The sequence below is a fragment of the Acanthisitta chloris genome, unplaced genomic scaffold (assembly GCF_000695815.1).
Source record: "Acanthisitta chloris isolate BGI_N310 unplaced genomic scaffold, ASM69581v1 scaffold3666, whole genome shotgun sequence".
Classification (NCBI taxonomy): domain Eukaryota; kingdom Metazoa; phylum Chordata; class Aves; order Passeriformes; family Acanthisittidae; genus Acanthisitta; species Acanthisitta chloris.
In genome coordinates this window covers 67,792-93,190 of record NW_008676343.1, presented here as the reverse complement: position 1 = coordinate 93,190, position 25,399 = coordinate 67,792, and the positions used below count along the sequence as shown (strand labels likewise).

The following is a 25,399-nucleotide window of genomic DNA, read 5'->3' as shown; positions in this document are numbered from 1 at the left end:
TGAAAATGCTACTTTTAATCTAAGAGTGAGATGTTTACCACCTTCTTGACTCAGACTTCAGCACCTGCCAGATTGTCTGACATTATAATCTGACTAACTCATGCACTCTCATGTTGCTGAATCCATCAGGATGATTGGTATTCTCTTGTGGTGTTTTTTTGTAAATTATTATTTTAGTAATTGTTTTAATTTTTTTAAAGTAATGTAATTAATGGGAGAACTGTGAGGTGTTTTGAGAACTTCTGAGAGGAGGAATTTAATATCTCTAAGCATTATTTGGATTCATGATATTTAAGAAAGTATATCAGCACGTCAGAAAATTTACAAATGGTCCTCAAAGGGTGGATGTGTTGAACAGAAAGTAGAAAAAACATTTTAAAAATAGATGATACTCATGAAGGAGCAATAATTAGATATATCAGAAATACATAAGCTAAGCAATGGATTGAATTTCATGAAGCTGTGCCTTCTTATAAGATCTAAATAATATCTGTCTTATAAACACATTAGTTAGCAAGTTCTGTAGCCAGATTAATAATTCATAAATCATCTTTTCCTGTATAAAATTCCTTGGTTCCCTATCAGCTTACAATATTGATGATGGCTCCAAGAAAATTAATCAGAATGGATGCAAATATAATGACATTCCTTGCCAGGTAGGTCTCATTAATCCAGCAGCAAGTTTTCCGGAGCATTAGGGGTAAACATTTGTAATCCTCTGCTGTAGTGATCAGCACAAGAGCTGAGTGCAGCATAATCAGAATAGAAAACTGGATGACCATTGGTATGACCCTGGGGAAAAAAAAGAGTATCAAGCATTAAACCTCAACACAATACTGCTGTTAATAACATGTATAAACAGGTAAGGCTTGGAAAAATCAGTTGTTGCAGATTTAAGACAATTAGTCTTGGAAAAAATCCAGTGAAAGCAAAGTTTTGTCCCTGGCCTATAGGTCTGCCATTGCTTCTCATGGTTCCTTGCTGAAAAACTGCTGTTGAGCAATTCTACTGAGCCTGTAGGATCCTGATGCCATTTGTGTATGAGCTGGTTCCCACTCAGACTAGTCTGGGGGGCAGTTTAGTAGGGTGTTATTTTGTATACTTCACATCACAGGTGTCTTAAACTCATACTGTATTGAGGGTCATAGACTCCAAAGTGAGTACAGTAATGCAGCCTGTTTTCTGGAGTAAGTCAGGATATAATCATTACAGAATTATTAGTGGGTCAACTGCAGCTAGGAATCTCAATGGTTTCTAAAAATCAAAAGAACTTCTCTGCTCTTTTCATGGAAATTCCTTAAAATATAAAGCACATGAAAAAGTGTTCTATGATCCAAATATTTAAATAAAACATTTTGTCTAGCTTATCCTATGCACTTTTTTCTTGCAAAAGTCATCTTAAGTACTGATAAGAGCATACATAGAATAGACAGTTTGTTTTCTTTCAACAGACCCGTAAACCCCATAATTTATTCTAGCCTAACATTCATTTTATTTTTCTAAATGCATTCCTTTTTTTTGCTTAAATCTGGGGCCTGAAGTCAATCAAGTAACCTATGTGGTCAGAAAATGCAGTAAACTGTTTTACTTCGCTGAGAAGAAAGCACTCAGCACTACACAAGTCAAGTTTTTGCTTCCCCATTTGTATCAGCCATTCTTTGTCTCTTTTTTTCAAAGTTCAAACCCATGCAGAGTAAAAGTAACTCCACTTCTCCTGCAAACCTCTCTCCTCACCCTGTTTTCCCTTGCATTTTTGCTATGAGGAGAATGATTAAAATCGAGGCTTTGAATTAAGAAATTATTATTCCTAGTAATTTAGTTGCATACATGCCAGTACTCTACTATGATTTAATCACAATGTCTCACAGAAAAGAAGTCTTTGAAAGTGGACTATTAAGGTGCTCCAGGGAAACTTCTGCACTTCCAGGTGGCTGATTGTAGACAAGCTGTACTCTACACTTTAATACTTCTGTATATATGTGTTTTGTCTTACTTGAAAACATGAAGTTTCCGATTTTGCTACACGTCACCTATCCCTCTTCTCTTTGGGTAGGGTGCATATGTCAAACTGAAAGAGATCTAAGTGCAGAACTGTAATCCTGTATGCTTTAGCCTGCTTAATTTCAAACATTATCTTCACAAGAATGTTCTGATTTTTAATGCCCTAATTCCACTGTTATTATATGTACATCTAATCTGGTGGTGTTTTAAAGACAATATTTGGTTAAAAGTTATTCATAGAATCATAGAATCAACTGGGTTGGAAAAGACCTCAAAGATCATCAAGTCCAACCCCACCTTCTTTACTAGACCATGGCATTAAGTGCCACATCCAGTCTCATCTTGAAAACCTCCAGGGCTGGTGAATATACCACCTTTCTGATCATCCAAACAGACAATGACCCATTTAAAGTATCAGGACATGTGATTTGCTCCTAACTTTCTTGTCTGTTACCTACTAAAATTAATCAAGCTAACACAGCAGTATTATCAAGATATGGGATCTTGAAAACAAAATGCAAGCCAAGAATAATTTACTGTAATGCAGCTATGGCTTATATGTACAGCTACTACTCTCAGAACTGCAAAATAAATGAGATTTGCAATGTAGGAGTCCAGAAAAGAAATTGGTTAAAAAAGATAACAAACAGTAAGCAAGTCAATCACTGAGTTTTTCTTTTGGAACATTTCTGAACTGCCATAAGTAAGATATATATGCATAAGATGATATTTTTTCATATATTTTAAAACATATTGAAATAAAATGTGAAAAATATCAAAATGTAAGTTCTGTTCCCAAATGAATTGAGAGAAGGTGAATTACACATTGAAATTCACTGAGCACCTGCATGTGGTAATATCAGCTTTGACACTGTTCTGATGATGTTACACTTGGGTCAGCATTTCACTCCAACAAGCTTTGCCAGAGTTTTGTGTGTGAATTGAATGCAGGACACTCTGTATCTTTCCCAAAAAAAGTCCTATGCTCTCCAGATGCTTACCCAGAACTAAAGCTTGCTTTTGAAAGAAGGGATAACATAGCCAGTAAAAACAAACGGGTTTATGAAAGAGTGAATAATGAAGAAACAAATTTTGGAGCAGGAGAAACAGATTTCATCCTGTGAGACTAAAAGTTTTGTGGGAATCATCTCAGGACTTGCTGGAAGTCCAAGGCAACCACAAAGAGACACAATGCAATGATATCTAGAGAGCAGTGTCTGTCTATGAATTTACACAGGAATCATAGAATCATAGAATGGTTTGGATTGGAAGGGACATTCATGATCATCTAGTTAAAATCCCCACGCCACGGGCAAGGACATCTTCCACTAGACCAGGTTGCTCCAAGTCCCATCAAACATGGCTTCAAACATTTCTGGGGATGGGACAGCCACAACTTCTCTGGAAAACCTGTTCTGGTGCCTCAACCACCCTCACAGTGAAGAATTTCTTCCTAATTTTCAACCTAAATCTACCTTCTGTTATTTTAAAGACATCCCCTCTTGTCCTATCACTACATGGTCTCATAAAAAGTCACTCTCCAGCTCTCTCGTAGGTACTGGAAGGTGATATAATGTCTCCCTGGAATCTTCTCCAGGTTGAACAACCCCAACTCTGTCTTCATAGGAGAGGTGCTGCAGCTCTCTGAAAGGTGAGTAAGAGGCAGTCAGTATATCCATGGAAAAGCTGGACAGTATGTTCTTGGAGAACTGGTCAAAGGAGTCAAGGGGGCTCATGAAGAGAACTATGCAGTTTAGGATATAATTTATCTCACAGCACAGCAGTCTTTAGATTTATGCAGATAGAAGGCACCTTGACATTAACTGATTGACCAATTCTCTAGTGTATGTTTTGAACCTGGGTTATAGACACTGACAGATAGTGATGTGAGATTAATTCATAGAATCATAGAATCATAGAATTTAGGGTCTGGAATGAACCTTACAGATCATCTAGTCCCAACCCCCCCTGCCATGGGCAGGGACACCTCCTCACTAGATTAGGTTGCACAAGGCCTCACCCAGCCTGGTGTTGTACACTGCCAGGGTCGGGGCAGATACCAGAGCAGTATTCTGCAACAGCCTTCTTGCTTTCCAAAGCCAAGTGACTCTGATCCAATTTGAAAGTGATAGTTTCTAATGATATCTCGGATATATATAGAGACAATCTATGTATGCAGATATAGCCTACCAATTCTGCTGACCTAGCCTGACCCAGATCTGAATGAAACCAAATTAAGGTCTTCAAAAAGATTAGGATCAAGCCTCAAGAGATCAGGCCTGAGGACACTGAACATGAGTTCTTATTTTGGACTGCCAAACTCTACGTGTAAGATCCATGCTATTGAATTAAGGTACTATGAATGGAGCATCTACTGACCTAAGTCTAGGATATAATCCAAAATGCAGCGTAACCTGCTTAGATGCCTGAGAAACCACAGCCTTGTATTTGTTCACAATAAATATATAGGCAGCAAAAATTCTTCCACTGTAGCTGTTCATTTGAAGATTGATGTGTTTGTGTCTTGTCTAAGCCTGCTTGACTTAGAACTGAAGTTGACACACTATGACCACCTAGATGATCAATACAGTATCTGTGCTAAGATTTTGTTGTTAGTATGCTGATAGGATCAAGTACAGAAGAATACACAGGCAAGGTTAGAGGAATAGGAATGAAAAAACATCATATTCTTCTGTTCATATACATCTCCCAGAACTAGGACAATTGGGTTGGATTCCCACTTCAAGAAGAGATTCAGGACCAAAAGATTTTCTTTTTAAGGGTTCATTTACTGCCAAGATCAAGTGAAGTTTGAAGTGAACTTTTGTCTTCCCTATTCTTCATGTACAGTCCCAAATCAAGGCCTGAGCCAGAAGAAAAATTTATGTTAAACAGAATATGCAGGTGTTTAAATGAACAGCAGTTTGAAATCTGCTTTTGTCCCCTCACAAGAATAACTCAGTGAAAAACTGACCGAAATAAGTGTAGTTCAGCAGTCTACTCTAGTATGATCTATTGCCCATGTGAGATATAGAAAGTTCATTCCAGGGAATGAATGAAATTCACAGGCATCTCAGATGGAGAAGATGAATCACTGCAAGGCTGGCAATGTAACATAATGATTTCATAGAGGATAATTACAGTAGAAATATGGCATTAATTTATGTCACTTTAGAGTAATTTCCCCAACTCAATATTTCAAAGAAGGAAAACTATTGCAAAGATTTTTAAATTCAGTGATGCGTCTGCCCTGTCAGGGAGAAGTATGAATGGATCAAATATTTATCCTTAGGGAGATAGATATAAAGGGAGATAAAATTCTGAAACACAGTAGATTTCCTTCTATTCAAATGTGATTCCCTTCTTTAACTCACTGACTAAGGCAAACCATCTCGGAAACTCCCTGAAGAACCTTAGTGAGATAAGTTTTATGATGATTGAAATGTTTTCTTTCACCAAATTTTCAGAAATCACCAAAAGACTCATCTCGAAAAGATAGTTAGACATCTACTTAAGCAAATAGGAAATTTCATCTTTGTTCAAGAGAAATCTGAAGTATTCACTGAAAAACACTTACATGTGTTTTTAGGAATGAGTAAGTTATCATGAAGGGTCTGAATTATAGTTTGTTACTTTTCCACTGCCTTTGGTTCTGTGATACCTACCTGAGGTATGACAAATGAATGTGCAGTTATCTCAAAAACTTTCTGAATCCAAATTTTTGATAGTTTGTTCATTTGCTCATAACTTGAATTGCTTTTAGAACTGGAACTTAGGAAATTTGAACTTTCAGATTATTTTCTCATTCGATATGTTTAAGCATATCAAAAGCTTCTCACTCAAAACACCTCATCCTGTTATTTTAGGGTTGCTCATCTGTTGATGGGCATCCTTTTAAAAAAACTGAAACACATTTTTTTGGAGCTGAGTATGAGAAGTTGAAATAACAAGACTAAAATTTGCCTTCTGAAACCTTGACAGTGTTCTTCAGATCCTGACAGAACATAAGAACTGCCATAAAGCACCCATGTGGTCCAAAACTTCTCACACAAATCAATAGTGGTAAATATCCTATCCCTAAATATCTTTCCAGGTTCCAGCAGTCTACCTTTAACAACATTATTGAGGCCAAGGCCATACTTTTGTTTACTTTTATTTTCTGATAGGAATTTCACTAATCATCATTTGATCCTATTTGCATTTACAGCCTCTTTAACATTAAGAGGCTAAAAGCTCCACAGGGAAAAACACAAGACTACTGTGCAAGATAGAAAACCAGGAGGTGAGAGAGCTGCAGGCAGTGTCATTGTGTGACTCCTTCTCCCCTAATTCCAAGGGCACTAGACACACTCACAAGAATTAACAGAGATGAATCTGTGCAAACAGAAAAAAGTGTCATTTTATTTTTTTCTGGTACTGCAGTGATTGATATAGCAGCAGAAATCTTTTTGGAAAATAAGTTCCATTAATAAGATCCATAAATCTTCTTGGACATATTGAGGAAAAAAATAACAAGCAAACAAACAAACAAAAACAGCTACCAGAAGTGAAGAATTTTGAATGTGTATTGAGAGAAGAACTTTCAGAAACCAAACAAACTTACTAGCATTAGAGCAATAAAACACATAAGGAACAGCAGAAGCTCAGGTACTACTCTGGGTACTGTCTCAGCTGAGAATTACAAAACACATGAGGCACCTATACTACAGAGTGCAGTTGCCTGCCTGAACCTAACCACCACTTTGGTGTTCTCAGACATAAGCATGGTCAATCAGGTCTTCCAGGGATGATCCAAAAAATCTTGCTGTATTAATATAAGACAATTAATGTCTTATTTCTTATACAAATAATGCATTTTAAGTTACTCTACAGGCAGCCATAAGTAAAGGTTCATCTGAGTGTTAGAAACCTCCTGAAAATTACGTTCATCCGGACATTTCCATTTTAGACCTTGCTCTGTCAAAGACCAAATGGGACCAGGGGCTTGTATAGTGGCAGTCCTGTTCTAGAAAACCAGTCCTTGCACACACTCTTGTGTGCTCACTATTAAACTGTAGACAAAAATGCCAATTGATGAGTTTGACTGTGTAAAATGTAGACACAGGGGTCACAGTTTCATCACCTCTGTAGGAAGCTGTTGCTTGGTCAGCCCTAGATAAAAGCAGAAGTGAAAAAAGATCTACCAGGTCACCATCTTTCTTCTTAATGGCACAAGATTGCTTTTCCTAGCTGAGTAATATGCATTGTCAGCAACAAACCAAACAGTACAATTTTTTTATGTAGTATGTGTGAAGCAAAACCAAAAGATTCACTGATTCCCAAGGTGATTACAAGTCACTTAGAAAAGAGGCATCATTCAAGTCTGGATCATGTTTCACCAGGACACATCATGTCAAATTTTTGTAACCCAAAGTTCCCACTTATGTCAGTGGTAGTTCTACTTAAAAACATAAAACATAAAGACAGTCTCACATGAAAACATGTCACTGCAGATAATGCAATAGAAAATTAGTCAATATTGGGAAAAAGTGGAAAAGTATTTCCAAACACTTTTGGGGAGCAAGCAGATTTTATTGGTTCATTGCACATTAGTCCTAGAAATGTCATCCTACTGTGTTCCCCAGAGAGCCTTCAGATATATAAGAGATAGATTTCTGCATTTACCTGGAAGAAGGAAGTAAGCTTTGGATAGCCGTGATAAATACAAGAACAATAAATGCACACACCAAGTTTGATTTGAATACTTCATCTCGCATTTGAGAATACTAGAATAAAAAAACACAGAAGAATAAATTAGCTGTTAACCGATGCAGTAGTTTCATAAAGACTGATGCACATAGGAGACGTTGGGAAAATTAACACAAAGAGCTAAGGATCAATAAACATTAATTGCTTTGGTTTTTTAAATGAAACAGAAGAAATAAATTGTTAGTAAGTCAGTAAAATACTTCAACCAAGAGCAAAACTCTGTAATATGCAATACAAAGTTTTTCTACTTGGTTCAAAATTATTTACTTTAAAAATCCTGAGGTAGATATTAGGAGCTTGTGCTGCTGAGGAGAATACAAAATACTTAATCACCTAATGAAATACTTAATAACCAGAGGAACCACAAGTTTCCTCATCTGAAGACAAACACTGAAGTCATCTGTGACTCTGCATGCATGACAGCACAGAGGTGTCTCCTTGCTGGCCAAATGAGGCCACTCGGTTTTATTTTTTACTTTTCTTTTTAAAGAAAAGTACATAGTTGGAACAATCTGTGACTATTTGGGATGTGGGTCATGATCTCTGTATCCTAACTTATTCACAGGCTGTGCAGAAACTTGACAATATGGGCATTCTCCAAGGAGAAAATGAAGATATTATTATATAAAAGACTATTTGAGGTGCATTATTATTAAAATTCATCGAAAAAATACTTTTCTCCAGCATATCTAATGACTGAAAATGCTATCAGGTTCCCTTTTATGAGAATTACCATGAAAAGGAGTAACAGATACATTGATGAACCACAGTGGATCAGTTAAAGGGAAATGTTAACCAAGTCCCCAGGTGGTGTTTATCATTACTAATTGAATTAACCTCCAGTTGTTTACAGCAGATGAAGAACAGTCCATACATATATTTTTGTAATTATCTTTATCCTGTATGGATGCCACTAAATTTCTTCACATTATAAGAATTCCCACAAAGGCTTGCCCCAATAATTTTTCCTCCTCTGAAAAATAACTTCATTTTATTTAAATTCTTGCAGTTTTGAAGGGTCTAAGAGTTACATGGGTAGAACAAAAGGTAATCAGGGTCGAAGGGATATCAGAATCTATCTCCAACAATATGGATATAGCATAACAGTAAACTGCTCTTATAAATGCTTAGAAATCATTATAACTGAGAAAAAGTAAAACCGATTAAGAAATGTGCCAAGAACATACATTGTGAGAGTTCAGCTACAAACTGGGTTTTAAACTAATTTCCTCTTGAAGGAAGATCCTATCTAGACTTAGACTTCATTGCCTACATGGACCTTTGGTAGGGACTTCATCTCAGCTACAAACATCTGGTCAAAGCAGTCCCAAGCTCCTGAAATGGGAAAAAGAATTCTCTCTTCCCTGATCCCATTTGTAATGAGTAAGAGAGGGGATTTTGTTGGTGTCCCTTATTTTGACTCCCCCTCTTCATACCTTGTGTCTGCTGTTGGCAGTATCACTTTGACATGGCTTTCGATAGTGCTCACAGGCAATTCCATTTCATTTTGCTACTAGAAGCACAGGGGCATTGACACTGATTTCATGTGCAGGAAAACAGAGCTGCATCAGTCTGCTTAAATAATGGACCAGGGCTTTTCTTGAGCAGGGAAAAAGAGAGATATGTGCCTTAAAATATAACGTGAAATCCCAACTGTTCCATAGGGAAATTACAGCAAACTGATTGAATGAAACACAAACATGGAATGGCCTGCTGTGTTGAGCATTATGTCAAAAGGATGAATGCTGTGTTCTAATCAGCAACAATATTGTGATGAGAAATTGTTGACATCCCTAGGCAGCACTGCCATAAATGATAAACGTAGCCGTTCTATGTCAGTCTACCACTTAATGACTTGCAGAAGTAATTGAAGGATTGACTAACCCTCAAGGCTCTTCAAAAAGCATGGGGAGGCATGCAGCCAACTAGAGCCATGTAGGGTGGTAAGAAGAATCATAGTGTGACCTTGTCTGCAATGAAAACCTTCACTGCAGCATCCCACAGACCTACCTGCACTGGTGTGAGCTGCTCACGGCACAGTGAAGCCTCACACTGCTTCCTATGGGGCTCGAGCCATTGGACCTGCACTGTTGGGAAGGAACTGTTTACCTACTGGCTAGCCCAGCCAGCTGGCAGAAATTGAGCTTGTGTAAGAAAGGCCAAGTTTCCTCTTTTAGGTAAAGCTGCTTGTTCCCCATGTCTCCTCTTTTTCCAGGGCTCTTTGAAAAGGGTGCACTGGTAATACAATAGCCATTATGTATTCACCTACAAAAAATGTTTGTGCACCAGGGGTGGAAGGTTTTTGGTCTTATCCTCACTGCTGCTCTTTGACTCAGATAGGACCTTATGGATGAAAAGGGAGACCGTGGGGTGTTTTTTATTCTTTCTTCAGAGCAATGGTGGAAAAGCTTCTGCAATACAGGAGTGGGACAGAAGATGTATCAAGATGTCCAAGGCAGGAGAAGAAATAAACTCCTGAGAAGACCAAAGGGTAGACACAGATCCAGTTGCTGACCAATGGTAGAAAAGTTGCTGAACAAGCACAGAGTTTACCCAGCTCTTAGAAGCAGATGTTAAAAAAGGATGTTTAAAACAAAGTGTGGAAAAATTATTATTGACTTGAAATAAACAACAGCTCCCTGGAGGACATCAGAGGGATTCTATGGCTAAATGAAAGGAACATATCTATATAAATATAGATATATTTTTTCAGTAGAAGTGTCAGTTTATTAATATGTTCAGTCATCAAAGCAACCTGTCGTCTGACGGAAAACTGCTTGTACTCAACAGCAAGTAAAACCCAGCAAACAGAAATTGTTTTCAGAAGGCGAGTTTGCTCAGTGCAGGTATTTTCCAACAATGAAATGCAATCATTGCAGCATTATAACAACTGCATCATGACACTGCGCATTATGAACTCTAGCTCAGCCCCAACTTCTGAAAACTGAAACAAAATGAAAAAGAGAAAAAAACAACAAAACAAACAATGCAAGCCAGAACCTACAGCTTCTCTACTTCAGTGGACATTTATTACAATTTGAGTTGCGAATAATGCAGCTACCAAGACCCAGCTACCTTATGCTCCAGGCTGGAGTCTTTAAACATCAGTGAAAAAGGCTTGATATGCTCTCTTCTCAATTTATCGCCACTCCGTAAGTCGATGGTGTGCTCTATTCGCTTGTTAATTTCCTCAGGCCCAGACTGGACATGCAAAGCTTGTGCAAGATGGTTTGGAAGCAGATTTATTGAATTTCTTGTTAGGGCAGCCAGAGTCTAGGGGAAAGCACATGCAAACAGAATAAACCTGCTGGTCCCCTTGGGTTAAAAATGCAATGTTTTAGGTCATGTTGCATTGCAAACCATTACAGCATTCCATGCAATTCATTCAATGAAATCTATAGAAGTGTAAAATAGTAAGTCTGTTCCACCAAACACATACAGTACATTAAGGGGAGTACTTTAATGGCTTATTTTATACAGACTAGGAGGTTTGCTGCTGCACTGAGCACTAGGACTATATTCCCCTTTCCAGATTCTGCCAATTAGTTATTAGAGCATGCATGTGGGGAGTACACACCAAAATTGCAGCAGGGTATCCGACTCAATGGTGTGTTTTAACAAATGAGAATGGTAACTAGAGAAAACAAAGGTCATAAAACAGAAGTAATGAAGTTTTCCTTATCTTAAAGTTACTGGATGTGTGTAGTTAAGGAACAGATCAGTTAGTCAGGAGTGAAGAAGGTGACATTTCTGATTACTTCAGCATGGGTTTTCAAATAATATGTTCTTCTTCACTACTGGTATATTTCAGCCAGTCTAGATTACAGTTAGGCTATATGATTTAATTTAACTGTAATTCATATTATTATTTTAAATATTGTCTCAAATGCATTATTCCTTTGGTATTTCATTGACTAATCAAAAGACAAAAAGAAAATACTTTTGCACAGCTTCGCAAAGGAAATCTAGCAGAGATAGTATGAAGGATGCATAACCTTCAGCAGAGAGTTAGAGTTTGCTTTCACAAAGAGAATAACTCATTCCAGTTTCATGGTATTATTTCATGATGCAAACCACAGTGAAGCAGCTTTTTCCCACTTGAATGGGAAAATAAACTCTAGTACCTGTGATATTCCCAAGGGTTAAGAAATGTTAATGAATGGAAAGGATATAAAACTTCATACATCATAACAGAAGACATTTCAGAGATATTATGGATGAGAAATACACTTGTGCTTGAGAAAAGGTATTCCATAGGTCCTTACTGGGAAGACCTTCAGCTATATCTCCTACTGGGCATTGTTGGAAACAGGAGTTTGGGATGTATTATTGCTAGATATCCCTGAAAAGCCAATTCTTTTGGATCATGGAATTACATACAGCAAATGCTATAGGGAGGTTTCCCTTGCTCATAGTCAAATTAGAGCCACCAATTACATTCTAAGGAGAGCACATTAAAGCACAGGAAGGTTCTCAGGTGCCAACTGCCAAACCCCAAGTGACAGCTTAACTTACAATCCTAAAATCAAGTCCATGGAGTCCATGTTTATTGATACTATCTCATACTCCATCTTTTGATCAGTATCTTAAGAGTCAAAAATACAGGCAGAAAAAGATATAAGGACTGAAATATTCTATTGTAGTGTATTGCAATTTTTCTGTTTGCTTTAGTAGAAAAAAAGGACTTCTCTACTCAAATCTTCTGTTCTTCTGTCTAACAAATCAGTATGATCAACATTTGGAGGAAAAAACCCCCCACAGTGTTAAGGAAATATTTCTCATACTAAAGTTTCAGATATGCATGAATCCATATCTTGGACTTGGAGAAAACAATTCTTTGAGTCAACTGGATAAATACTGCATGACTAAGACACTACTGAAACTGAACTATGCAGAAAAGCTCTTATCAAATTGTGGTGGCTGAAATGGCACAAGTGGGTCTGAAGTCACTATTAAAGGATGAGATCACATCAGATGCTGTTGTATACACTGATTCCCAAGAATTAGCTCATGCTGCTACTTCTTCACTGGATGTGAGGGTGGAGAAGTCCCCAGTAGCTGAGCATTGTGTTTTACTTACATGAGGAAAATAATCTCAATCATCCTAGTAAGCAACTACATTTTGGTTCAAATTATATTTTAAGATTTGATTAATATGCAGAATTGTCCTTGAATGTATGAAGTGCTTTAAAAATCATGGTAGATGAACATGACATAATATTACCACTATGGCTATGGTGCTTGTAGTATTGGTGCAAAAATAGACTGGATTTGCATTTATTTTCAGAGGATAACAGGGAAATTCGTATTTGTGTTTCATGCTGCATTTATTTTCAGAGGATAACAGGGACATTTGTATTTGTGTTTCATGAGGATTTCTCTCCCTCATACCCATACTTAAGAATAATGCTTCCCTGTAATTAGTAATAACAACAATGAAAAAATATGCAAATTATTGTCTCAAGAACATGTTCTAACCACATTTTGTCTCTGTATTCCCATCTTTTCTCTGCATCTTTTAAGACTGTGTTATGCCAACATAAAGAAATATTGGTTCTCCCTACTACCTCTCCTACACATTTTTGATCAGCTCTGTGGAAGATATAATTGTGAATTCTACAATGGGCTTTTGAAGTTTCCTGATGCTGACAATAATCATTCATTGCACAGGAACACATGCAAGGCTCTGTTAGGGAAAAGCCTAGCCAAACTTGCATCTGAGACTGACATAGGATGAATTAAACAAATAATAAAACTCAAACTTCAGAGATATTTTATAGAGACTTTAAAAAAGTAGCTCGGATTAGATTTTCCTACAAAGTTTTTCTGCAACAAGTCCAAGCATCCTGCCCTCAACAAGAAGCGAAATTTTTAATCAGCGCTATTTAGAAAACTCTAGGAAGGTTTGAAATATTTTTTTTTCATAATGCAAACACCAGGTTTTGGGGGAAAATTGGAAAATATAGGGTCACATGTTTAAAAAAACAGGATGCAGGTAGGATTTAGTTCAAGAGGAAGACACCTACATGAGGGTGTCTGGGTGCTCAGTGTCTAAACTTCTATTAGTGGCAATATATGTTCCAGATGCTTTCCATTGCCCAATCATAGGTGGCTGTTGTCAGCTGAGATGCCCTAGGGCACCCTGGACAACAGTCAGAAGCCAGGAGATATGGCCCAAGACCTGTGGGAACACCACGTGCTTCTGGTTGGGGGTCGGGACCAGCTGGGATGTACTGGGGTATCTCAAGCTGCAACAGGCAGCCACAGTCCAGAAGTTGAATCAAGCCTTTACACAGCATTTTTCAGCACAGGTATTCAGCACTACCAAGACTTGGATTTTAACTGGGAGTCCAGGTGATCATGGATCTTTAACAGACTCCTTGTCATATGGATGTCTTAGGCACCCCAGAGCACCACGAGTGGCACTAGATCCTTTGTTTAGGAGCTGAGCTATGTGTGGGATCGACACCAGGGACAGTCAGTTGATACACAAATGCAGGTGCCTTGGTTTTGAACTGAATTCCACTCTGTTGTTTGGACTTGTCTGTCATCTTGGCAATCTTCTAGTACAATTTTTGTGATAACTGTTAAGACGCATTGCAACCACCACTAAAAGATGCTTATAGAAGCCAGACATTTTAATATGCTTTTCTTCCTAACTCATGTCATTGCAGTCCCATCAGGTTACCATCTTATGCTTTCAGATAATCCTTTTGCAAGACACCCTGAAGAAATATCACTTTATCAACTATCAATTTATTTTAGAGGAGGAGATCTTCACTTTCTCAACATGAAATAACTTCTGTCCAACTTTTTTTCTTTAAGAAAGAAACCTAGACACTTGTTTCAGCAACAGAAAGCTCCATCCATTTGCAGCATGTCTGAATTTCAGAGCAGACACTTGTGACTTTGGATTGCCTCACCATTGGAGCCAGGGCACATGGTACGAAGAGTGCTGTAGGCAGATGTATTTTCTGTTAATATCTGTGACTGCCTGCATAAGAAGTGGTTATTCTGTTCTTTAATCATATCAACACATCTTCAATTCACTGCCCATAGAAAACAAGGTTGAGGTAATGAGTATGGATTGGGATTAATTTGAGTTTAGCACAAGAACTCACCAGAGAGTTTGCCATTTCACATTCTTCCTAACATAACTAGAACTAAAAGTGAGATACATGTGATCAGAGTTGTTCAAATTTTGTGGTGACTTATATTGTGTAAAGAAATCATTTAAATGCTATTGGCATTTAATCCAGAGTGATTCATTGTTGGGTTGCTGCAACTTGGATTCTCAAAGGCTGCTGCTGACAGTGACCTTTAAGCTGCATAATTAATGTTATTAAATGCTTACTCTGTCCAAGACCGACACACCTCTGGAAAAAGCTACTATATCCTAGTAGATTTTAAATCTATCATCGGAATTTTGAGCTGAAATACATTATTTATGAGCAGTACTGCTTATTGTATCAACTGTAAAATTGAAAATTACATAATAATTGACTCATACATGGAATAGCAGATTTTTAAAATCCTGTCTTCACCAAAAAGGTTATTGTAAAGCTGCGTAATATAAAATTACAGCTATTTCCAACACAAACCCAAGTTCTTAAAAAGACAGTGAGAAACTGTTCTAAAAATGAATTGTTTATTGCCATAAAACAAAAATATGATTTAAATCAACTGTTTAATTATGCCTATTTCAATTATTTTCGTGGCTTTTTTACTAGTTTGTTGGGCAGGAGTTGTTCAATAATTGAACAAAAAACCTAGTCCTTTATTTCATCCCTTGTCCTTGTTAGCATCAAGGTCAGGTTCAGCTGAAGAAATGATCAATGAAATGATAGCCTACTCTGCATAGATTTTTTTGGACTACAGAAATTGGAATGTCTTAAAGAAGAAGAAACAGAGATCAGAAGATATTCACAGCAACATGCACCCATACCTCTATTCCTAATGAAATGAGAATATAGATGCAGGTCAACAAAATACAAAGAATACTAAAAGGGAAGTACATGCAGATACACAAATATAGAGAGTATATATAAAACAGGTGTTTTATATAACAGCAAACTATGCCATGCTCCAGTTCAGTTTGAAAAGACGAAGACACTGCCATGGGCTGACTGATTGTGAAAGTTCATCACTTCTGAGCACATTTGTAAGAAGCAGAAGACAGTTGACAAAGCAAGACCTCCACACAACAATGCTTGAGGTTCAACAGACAGTGGAGACAAGTAGGAATAAAGATATGCAGCAGAAGAAAGGATATAACATGTCATTATAGATCCCTCAAAGAAAATGGAAGAAAACTCCAGCCGATCTTGCTTCATAGACTCATTGATCTTTCAAGTGCAAGGAGTAGAGTCTGAGGGCATTTTAACCTTTCCATCTTTAATTCTTCTAAGCAAGCAGACTTCACAATGGGATTTTTATGACTGTAAAAGAATTGCTGGTTCCCAGGGTGCTAGCAATTAGCCATGTAGTGCTTTTGGAAAAGATCTGATCAGGACCAGTTGCTATGATCTCATATTTCTATTTTGCTACACCTGACCTTAGAGTTTAACTCATCTGCTAGTGAACCTTAATTATGTCTTAGAGTATAAGATTTTAATTTTTTTTGTTAAAAAAAGTGAAAAATGCACAAACTGTTTTCATAAGGTGCTTTTTAAAGGTACATTTTTTTTCTTTCCCTCATATGCCAATAACCTGTACTACGCATTTTCCGCTGGCAAAACGTCCTTCTGTCATCCCTTTACTTTTATGGCAGTGCAGTGAAGCTGCACAAAGAGATACACATTCTGCTAGAATATCCCAGCTAGTTCAGTAACATTAGATTTATTTTTAAATTACTTCTTCATGGACTGGCTCAATTAAAACTAAGCTGTGTAGTATTTCATTTCAGTTGGAAAAAAAAAAAAGAACCAAACCCAATACCTCTGGTCCACTGGCATTTCCCCAATTTGGATACATGATATTTTTCTGCCTTGAAACAATTTGTTTAATCCTCTGCTGTGCAGTACGTGTTAGAATAAAGGTTAAAGATGAATCTGTCTCTTCTGAGGCCTCCATTATTGAAATTCACTCAAGCATGCAGTCATACTTGATGACATTAAAGGAAGTTTGACTTACGTTTTGTTTTCCCACTATGTTATCAAATGGAAGTTCAGGACTCCAGGATCCTTCGGTAAATGTAGCTCCACTGTTTCTCCTGTCGGAGGAGCTTACAGCCTCTTTCACAATATCTTCAGGCAAAGTCAACAGACTCTCCTCAGGTTGTTTAATTAAATAAGTTTCAATGTTATGTTTCCTCAAGAATTCATTGCGCTCTTTGCCATGCCCTTCTTCAACTTTATAATCCCCATTCAGGCAGTCCAGAGTTGCTTTGGAGATGTGAATTCTCCTGCATAAGTGAAATAAGGAGTAGTAAATACTGATTGTGTTTTAGTATACATAGGTAAGGAGTTTTAGAACTGTGCACAATGTTTAACATCATGAAAAAATAGAAGGTTTTCTATTGTGTATGATGATTTCTATAAAGAAAATTAAATACTGTATTCAAAAGTGAGCTTCATTTGGGGGCAAGTACACTCAAGACGTTCACATCAATGGGGGTCCCATGAATTCACAAAGTAGAACTTTCACAGGAAAAACACCTTCATATTCACATCTGAAACCTTTTCTCACAGGAACTGTAATAGGAGACCTGCCTGAGTAAAATGCTATTCAGAGTGATTGAAAATTGCCACCTCAGGGAAATATGGTGAGAGAAAAATATATAGTACGCATTAGAGCAGTTTATGCGAAGTTTTTAATTTCCTTCAGTTACCCAAGGTAGCTTAGACAGTTGAAATTAGAGGTCTGATTGCACCCAAAGTGAGTTAGGGAAATAGGAAAACTATACAAAGGCAAGTGATGTAATAATTCCTGTTAGGACTAAGCAATGGGTTCAAAACGTTTTGGCAAAAGTGTGGTCAAATTTAAGAGATCACATAGAAAAGAGCTCAAATTTTGCAATAGCATGATAGGAATTTGGATGTTTTCCACCTAAACAAGGAGGGTCTTTCTTATGTGTGTTTTTAAGAAATCTCCAAGTTTCTACATGTAGGGTAAATTGCAGACACCTCTAAAACACATCAACATGGTTAGCCATGTTGTTCATTAGACATTTATCTAACTCGAGCAGATAATTGCAATCTTAAAGCTGTCTCACTTTTTAAATTTCGTGTGCATGGCACTTTCTGAAATACAGTGTTGAAAACAGATTCCTAAAATTCAGAGTCAGCTAAAATTCTTGATCATTTTTTGAAGACACATGCTGAGGCACTTTTCTCAGACACCACAACTTGGCTTATCTCCAGTGAAGGAAATGGTGCTAGCATACCTCCTGGGAACTTCCTTCTGGAACTTAAAGAATGCCACTGAAGAGTTAAATTGCATAACATTCTGATGGAGTAAAAGACTAAGTGCATGTATGATGTGCATGGACTGACAGAAAATAAAGTGCTGGTTGTCTTTAAGCAGTGTGAAGCTCCCAGGAGTATCAGAATTTGGCACAAACTGTGTCTATTCAGAGTACTAAATATCAGTATTTAATTAAAAGTTCAAAATTTGTATCCCAGTCTTTTTTTAACCTATCTCAACTTCCCTGTTTTTTTCCCAGGTTTTGTACATCTTTCCCTCTCTGAAGTCATGCTGTTATGATGACCACAGAGATTGGTACTATCTTGTAGTCAAATATCAGTAAAACTCACAATAAAGCCCAGTAAAAATATTTTTCAAATATAATAAACTTTTGTCCTGGACTTTAAAAGCAGAGCATATGATGTCTCTGAAAGGCATTTCCCAGCTCTTAGAAATCCAAATGGGCTAAACCGATTTAAATAAAGTATGAACCTAAAAATTAAGGGGAGAAAAAGGAAAGAAAAAGGAAGTGATACATTAGTTGCCAGGGTGACTATCTTTGTGCTGAGTTTCAACTAATTTAATTTGGGAAGTCTGTATTATAAAGCCTTAAAATATGAATTTTATAATGGAAATGAGAAGAGCTTTAACAGGAGTGTGGAGATAGCTATTGATGTAATATCCTTAAATGGACCAAATATTATTAAATAGTTGGTACATTAAAAATACTTTCTAGTTTCACCTTTAGTACTAAGTATCTTAAAATGTGTGGTGGAGACATGTATTTCTAATTCTATACAAATACATTGAGAACCAGCATATTGAAGTCAAAAAGCACTGTCTGTTCTATGGTTGAAAACCTATCAGGCCCAAAGTGTTAGATGACACCTGTCATTGAAACATCCTGGAAAATTTATTATTGTCTAGATTTTATGCAATTCAATACCATAGATTAATACCTAGTTACACCAGGTAATGAGTACTAGAAAACAGGATCCTGGCAGAAGAATGTCACTGAAATAACACTGTAGGATCTTACATGATTTCCTTCTCAGGTGTTGTGGACACATTTTTTCCTCTCAGAAAACCAGAAATTACTGGTTTTGCTCAGTGTTCCTAATTGCCTTCTTCCACATCATCTGAGCTCTGTCTTATGCTGCGTCAGTCGGGGGCAATCTCTCCCTGCATCACCCAAGCTCATGAGGTCTCAGGGTGACATGCAGCCATCGAGGGATAGAACTGAGCACCTTCTCTCCTGTTCCCAGACTGGGTGGAAGGATCCTCCCCATCCTGAGCTCCCTCCCTCCACTGTGCTCTCTGATCTTTGATCTTCACACTGAAGGAGCAGGATCGCTCATAACCCCAGGGCAGCTTATCTGAATGGGAATCATCACAGTATTATGGCAAGTCGTGGGATTTCAATGCTGGCAGCAGGGAGAAGTAAGAAGAGGCTGAAATGAACTTAACTGAGCTATTAAATTTTCTCTGCGCACTAGGAAAGTGTAAATCACTGTTCTGAGGGTCTTCATGAATTGCTGTCATATACAGTCTTTGTTCTGCTGGCACAATGATATCCAGGAGTGGAAATCACTCTGCTCCGACAGACTGAAAACCAGCCAGGCATTTTATCTAAGCAAGGTGGCACATTTTCTGGGTTATTCATTAACAGCCATACCACTTGCACACATTAACAGCAGTAGACTGTGCTTTTTGCAGGTGCGTGTGGTGAAACTTAGATGATCGATTTGCTCATGTTGACAAAACAGCATCTTAGTCATCTAGGGCAATCAGGTGGGATAAGCAGCAGGTAATGAAATTTTTTTTCTGAAATTTTATACATTGCTGACATATGCAGAGTATGGAAGTTGTTCTCAGAGCATGCAGAGTTTCATTTTCTGCTGATTCCAAGACTATATATTAGTATAAAGCTTTACTACGTGGAACGGTGGAAGGGGCCCATATTTGCAAAATACAAAGCACATTTCCTTCCAGCTTCATGGGAACATGACAGCTCTGACAGATCCTGATGTGTGTGTGTAGGGAGTACAGCACATGACTCAGATTGGATGACTTAAAATCTCATTCAAAGTGACAGCGTCACTTTTTCCACATAAAGATGTCTGCTGCTATTGCTTCTAAATTCCATGGCCAAAAATTGAATTGTATAGGGGGTCTTATGCTACATCTTTCATCCATGGAAGGTGGAACTAAAAGTGAACCGAAGATTCCTGCAATCACTACTGGATTCGCAACCTCCAAACTAGCATGATATATAGACCATGTCAGGCAGAAATAACGTTCAGCTTCCAAGTGAATTAACCACATTGGACACTCAGACACAGAAAAACTAGGCAGCTTAATGGAAAACCATACATTTACACATATAGAAAGGTTGAGATAAATGTCTCAAAACATCTACTAAAACATCAAATTATTTGAAAGACTTCCTAGAGAGCCTGCTGTTCATAACACCTTATTATTAGCATATTGAGCTGTGACCACATAGCTCTTCCCACATTTTGTGCATTATGAAATAAAATAAATTATAGATCTGTGCCTCACAATAACATTTGAATGCAACAAACAAGAGAATGAAGCCTGGAAAACCTCACGAATGGTCAAAACATAACTGGGAGATTTGGGATACCTCTGAGTATTATATGGGTTGAAAACAACCATTGATCTTTTTCAGGAAATCAAGGCTGGCAAAGAAAAATAAATACTTTTGCCTTGCTTTTTCAAATGCCTCTGCCAGCTGACCATTTCTACCTTTTTTGACTGTAGCCTCACAAATCCTTGCCAACCACAAAATCGCCAAAAAAAAAAAAGGTCATAGCTGAAGAAATAACGTAAGACAGTTAATCTTTTGGCAAGGTTAACAGTGTAATGTGTTGGCAATGTTTTCTGACGGTGGCAAATACGTGTTGCCTTACCCTGGAATTCCACCTGACTCGAGTTTGTTTGCGATATCCACGTCCCATGACCAGACATCAAACTGCCACTTTCGCAGGCCCAGCACTCCACACAGAACAGATCCTGAATGTATACCTATTCTCATGTCAATGTCATGCTTCGTTCTTGACCTAACGTATCTGTTAAACAAAACACACAAAGAGACAAAAATGATCAGGTTCATGAAAGTATATGCCACAGTTTTCCAAATCTTTTAGAAAAGAGTATGATGCAAAGTATGATGCCATTTTGTTGTAATTGCAGTCTATCCTGTAAAACGAAGAGAGAACTTTCTAGACAGCCAAATACAGGTAGTGATAAAATCATTCTAAAAGCCAGGTTATCATTAAGCATGTAATTTCATGCATGGCTCAGTGGCACTCTTATTATTCCAATCAGATAGAGAAAGGGAGAGAAAAAGAGGCCTGGGTGAAAGTATTTTGTTGGATTTATTGAGTCCTTTGGCTTGGAATTATAAATGACAATTTGGAAATGGTATGAAAATTGTTTTCATCAAATTTGTGTATACGCTTATATTCAAGTGATTTTTGAATAATTTTCAAATTTTCAAAAATTTTATTTTATTGGATGGGATTTTCCCGAATTAATTTTGTCCAAAGATTTTGAATAATTTTCAAATTTTCAAAAATGTTATTTTATTGGATGGGATTTTCCCAAATTAATTTTGTCCAAAGAGTAATTATTTTCAGTAGAATTGGCCAGAACACCATTTACTCTTATGATAACTGCATGACTCTAAAATCAGTTTCTTCCATTTTGTGTGATGGCAAAGACCTCCCAAAAGTAAATGCATGAGGGCATATTTGTTAACAGTCTCAGAAAAGGGACTTTGCTCCAGCACTGTTTTCAATTAATATCTGTGTTGATTATAAAGGGAATTTAACTGTGTTAAAATAGTATCTTCCTCTGCTGTTATGAGACCACATATGCTGTATGTGGCACAGGCATTTTAGTTGTGTCTTAGACCCAAGACTGCTTCTTCCAAATCAGTGCTAGACAGTGTTAGGTTAACAGGTAGATCCTATGATCTTTGAGGATCAGCCTCTTCTCCTAGGCAACTTGCAGTAGAACAAGAGGAAATAGACTCAAGATACACCATGTGAATTTCAGATTGGATATTAGGCAAAATTCTTTCACTCAAGGAGTGGTTCAGCGTTGAAACAGGCTCCTCAGGGAAGTGGTGGAGTAACCACCCCTGGAAGAGTTCAAAGAATGAGTAGATGTGGTGCTTTGTGATATGGTTTGATGGGTATGGTGGTACCCCTGGAAGAGTTCAAAGAATGAGTAGACGTGGTGCTTTGTGATATGGTTTAATGGGTATGGTGGTATTGTTTTGAAGGCTGGACTTGATTTTGGAGGTCATTTCCAACCTTAGTGATTCCATGATTCTATGGTTCTATCACCTTGGGAAGCTCACACCTAGTATAATTGAGCTGTATCAACTGGAATGACAAAGAGACCACTTTTCTAGTTCTGTCTGTGCGACAATAATTCTTTGCACCAGAAATAGTATTAGAGCTTGTGTCCATTAATATTTGAATAGTGTGCTCAGGGTAGGGGAAGCACATTGCTACTGTTGGTCTACAAACAGAGCTGCTGTTTCTCCGTAAAGAGTCTCCGTTCTATGGTCACTGAGTCAATAGCAGCGCAGCAAGATCACGCCACAGAGCAGGCAAAGAATAAACAGCTCTATTTCACAACTCTGACACTAACTACCGTTGCCTCAGATGCCTCAGTCAAGACCTTGACAGATCCTCTCTGAAGGAGAAAAGAGTAAATTTCTTACTGCATTCAATCCTGGTCTCTCATTGTTGCAACAGAACTTCAATTCAGTTTGTAGGGTAGAAAAAAGAAATAAGAGTTCTAAATTGGAGAGAAACTAGCTGTATAAAATTGTGAAGAATTGAAAATAAGCAATTCATCTTTATTTCCCTTTCCTGTATATTCTGAATACTTGGAGAAATGCAGACATATGATAAGTCCAATTGCAGTTGTTTGCCTACAAGATCTGTTCATCATATCAGGAAGCCAACATAATTCAGATATCTAAAAGAAAGGCATTTTAAAAAGTTAATCATAAAATAATAAGAAAGAAGCTTTGAGATGGAAGTTATCTGTGTTTGGATACTTTGAGTGCATAGTTTTCATTTACAAATTTCTTTGTTGCTTTGAAGGCAAGAAGGCTTGAAATACCAAAATGAAACAAACAAACACCTGTTTCTGGAAGATGGGATGTGAAACAACTCCTCCATACTGAAGTGCCTTACATGTTGTGAGAACAGCTTAAGAGAAATGCAACCACTGTGATTTGTCACTTGTTTTGAAGAATTTTTATATGCTACAAAAATATCTAAACTAACACTCATAACTGTCAGAGGAATTATCACACAACTCCCCACATGACTGTTTCCCCAGTCTGACTTTTGCTCTTGTTCAGACTAAGATAATTATTTCTCATTTTATGTCTGATTTCCTTATCTTGAAAGAAAAGCTAGTTGTATCCAGAGGAATAATTGAGCAAAAAGCTTTTCTTTGAAAAATGCACTGAATAAGAGGACCTTAAGTTAAATAAAATGGTTTATTAACATGTATTTGTGCAATATTTCTCTGCATATATATATATTCACACAATACTCTATTTTACCAATTTATATTTTGAGTAATATAGTATTTAATTGCTAATAAATTCTAGTATTTAACATTGGACAAGTACTAGGATTGGGCAGTCATAAATGTCATGGAATTTAACAGGTCTGAATGTCATATGGAGTAACACTGGGCACGAATCTGAACTGAGAGAGCAATGTCTGGAGATTAGCCCTGGAGAAAGGGAACTGGGACTGCTGGTTGGTAGCAGATTAACAGGAACCAGCAGTGTGTCCTAGCAGCCCAGAGGGCAAACCCTGTCCTGGGGTGCATGGAACACAGCACGACCAGACAGGAAAAAGAGAGGATTGTCCCACTGTGTTCAGAATTGGTGCAGCTTCACCTGGAACCCTGTGTGCAGTGCTGGGCCCCATCAGTTAAGATAAGAAGGATGTGAAGGTCCTTGAATGTGTCACAAGGAGCACAACAAAGCTGGTAAAAGGCTGGAAGGCACATCCTATGAGGAGCAGCTGAAGGGTCTGGGCTTGTCTATTTTGGAGAAGAGGAGGCTGAGGGGCAACCTCTCTGCTCTCTACAGCTTCCTGAGGAGGGGAAGAATGGGTCATGTTGAGTACTTCTCCCTAGGATATAGTGATAGAATGTATTGGAATGGTTCAAAGCTGCATTAGTGGAGGTTTAGCCTGGACATTTCTTAACCAAGAGGGTGGTCAAATGTGAAGTAGTCTCCCTAGAGAGGTACTCAATGCCCCAAGCCTGTCAGTGTTTAACATGATGCTAACAACATGCTTTAACTTTTGATGAGCCTTGAATTGGTCAGGCAGTTCAACTAGATGGTTGCTGTAGGTCCCTTCCAACTGAAATAGATATTTCTATTCTATTCTAAATTTTAAATACTGTAAATTATAGTCTTGTATTTGCACCTTATGTGGGAACTAACACACTCTGATCCCATTGGTGAGACCAGGCACAAATGATGGTACAGCTGAGCAATGCATCCCTCTATTTCCAGAGTGTTCACTAAGGACTGCTGGATTTTAACTATTCCTTTGTCATAAAAAACGTGGCAATGGCCTGAAAAGGCTTCAGCATCCTCAATCAGCCACATATGATTTCTGCATTCATCCAAAACCTCACACAGCTGTGCAGTTCACACCACCTCTTGCATGACACTGAAGACTCCTATCAAGGTTCCTATCCCCCTTGCCTTATCTGTTGTCTTTCACAGTCTCCCAGCAACTCTTTCTGTGCTGCTCAGCTGTTATTTGATCCCAGCTCTTCATCAGCAGACAGTGTGTATTTGGCTACCTGCCTGCACCCTTTGGCTGAGGGACATTCTGTTTCTGTCTGCTGCAGTGCTGCTGCACTTGCAGGGCCTTTTGCATCCTCCTCTTGCTCATCCTGCACAGCAATGTGCTCTTATGTTGATTTTAATCAGATCTTGGAGTTTCCTTCTGGTTAGCATTCTTTGATGGATATTTAATTTTTGTGATAATAATCAAAGCCTTTCCTATTTGCATGTGAGCCAAAAGTCAGAAATCTGATTTTCAGCCTTTTCTGTAGCTGTCAAAAATCTGAATGCCCTGGAATTCACACCAGTTTAACTGTGCAAGGTTCTGTCTATGCTTCAAGATACCTAAAACAGCCCCAGAATGTTTTTTCCTTGGTC

At 37.8% G+C, this 25,399-nt stretch overlaps 1 protein-coding gene across 1 annotated transcript in view; it reads right to left on the bottom strand.

Annotated features, from left to right (window-relative positions):
• The window catches only part of ADCY8 (adenylate cyclase 8 (brain)), a gene marked incomplete at its 5' end in the record, with an annotated part of 92,568 nt that overhangs the window by 26,008 nt on the left and 41,161 nt on the right, over positions 1-25,399 (bottom strand). The window contains 5 exons of the mRNA XM_009076088.1: positions 591-792; positions 7,666-7,766; positions 10,825-11,022; positions 16,882-17,152; positions 21,087-21,245. Coding sequence (XP_009074336.1) covers positions 591-792; positions 7,666-7,766; positions 10,825-11,022; positions 16,882-17,152; positions 21,087-21,245 — 931 coding nt within the window. The remainder of the gene's footprint in view (positions 1-590; positions 793-7,665; positions 7,767-10,824; positions 11,023-16,881; positions 17,153-21,086; positions 21,246-25,399) is intronic.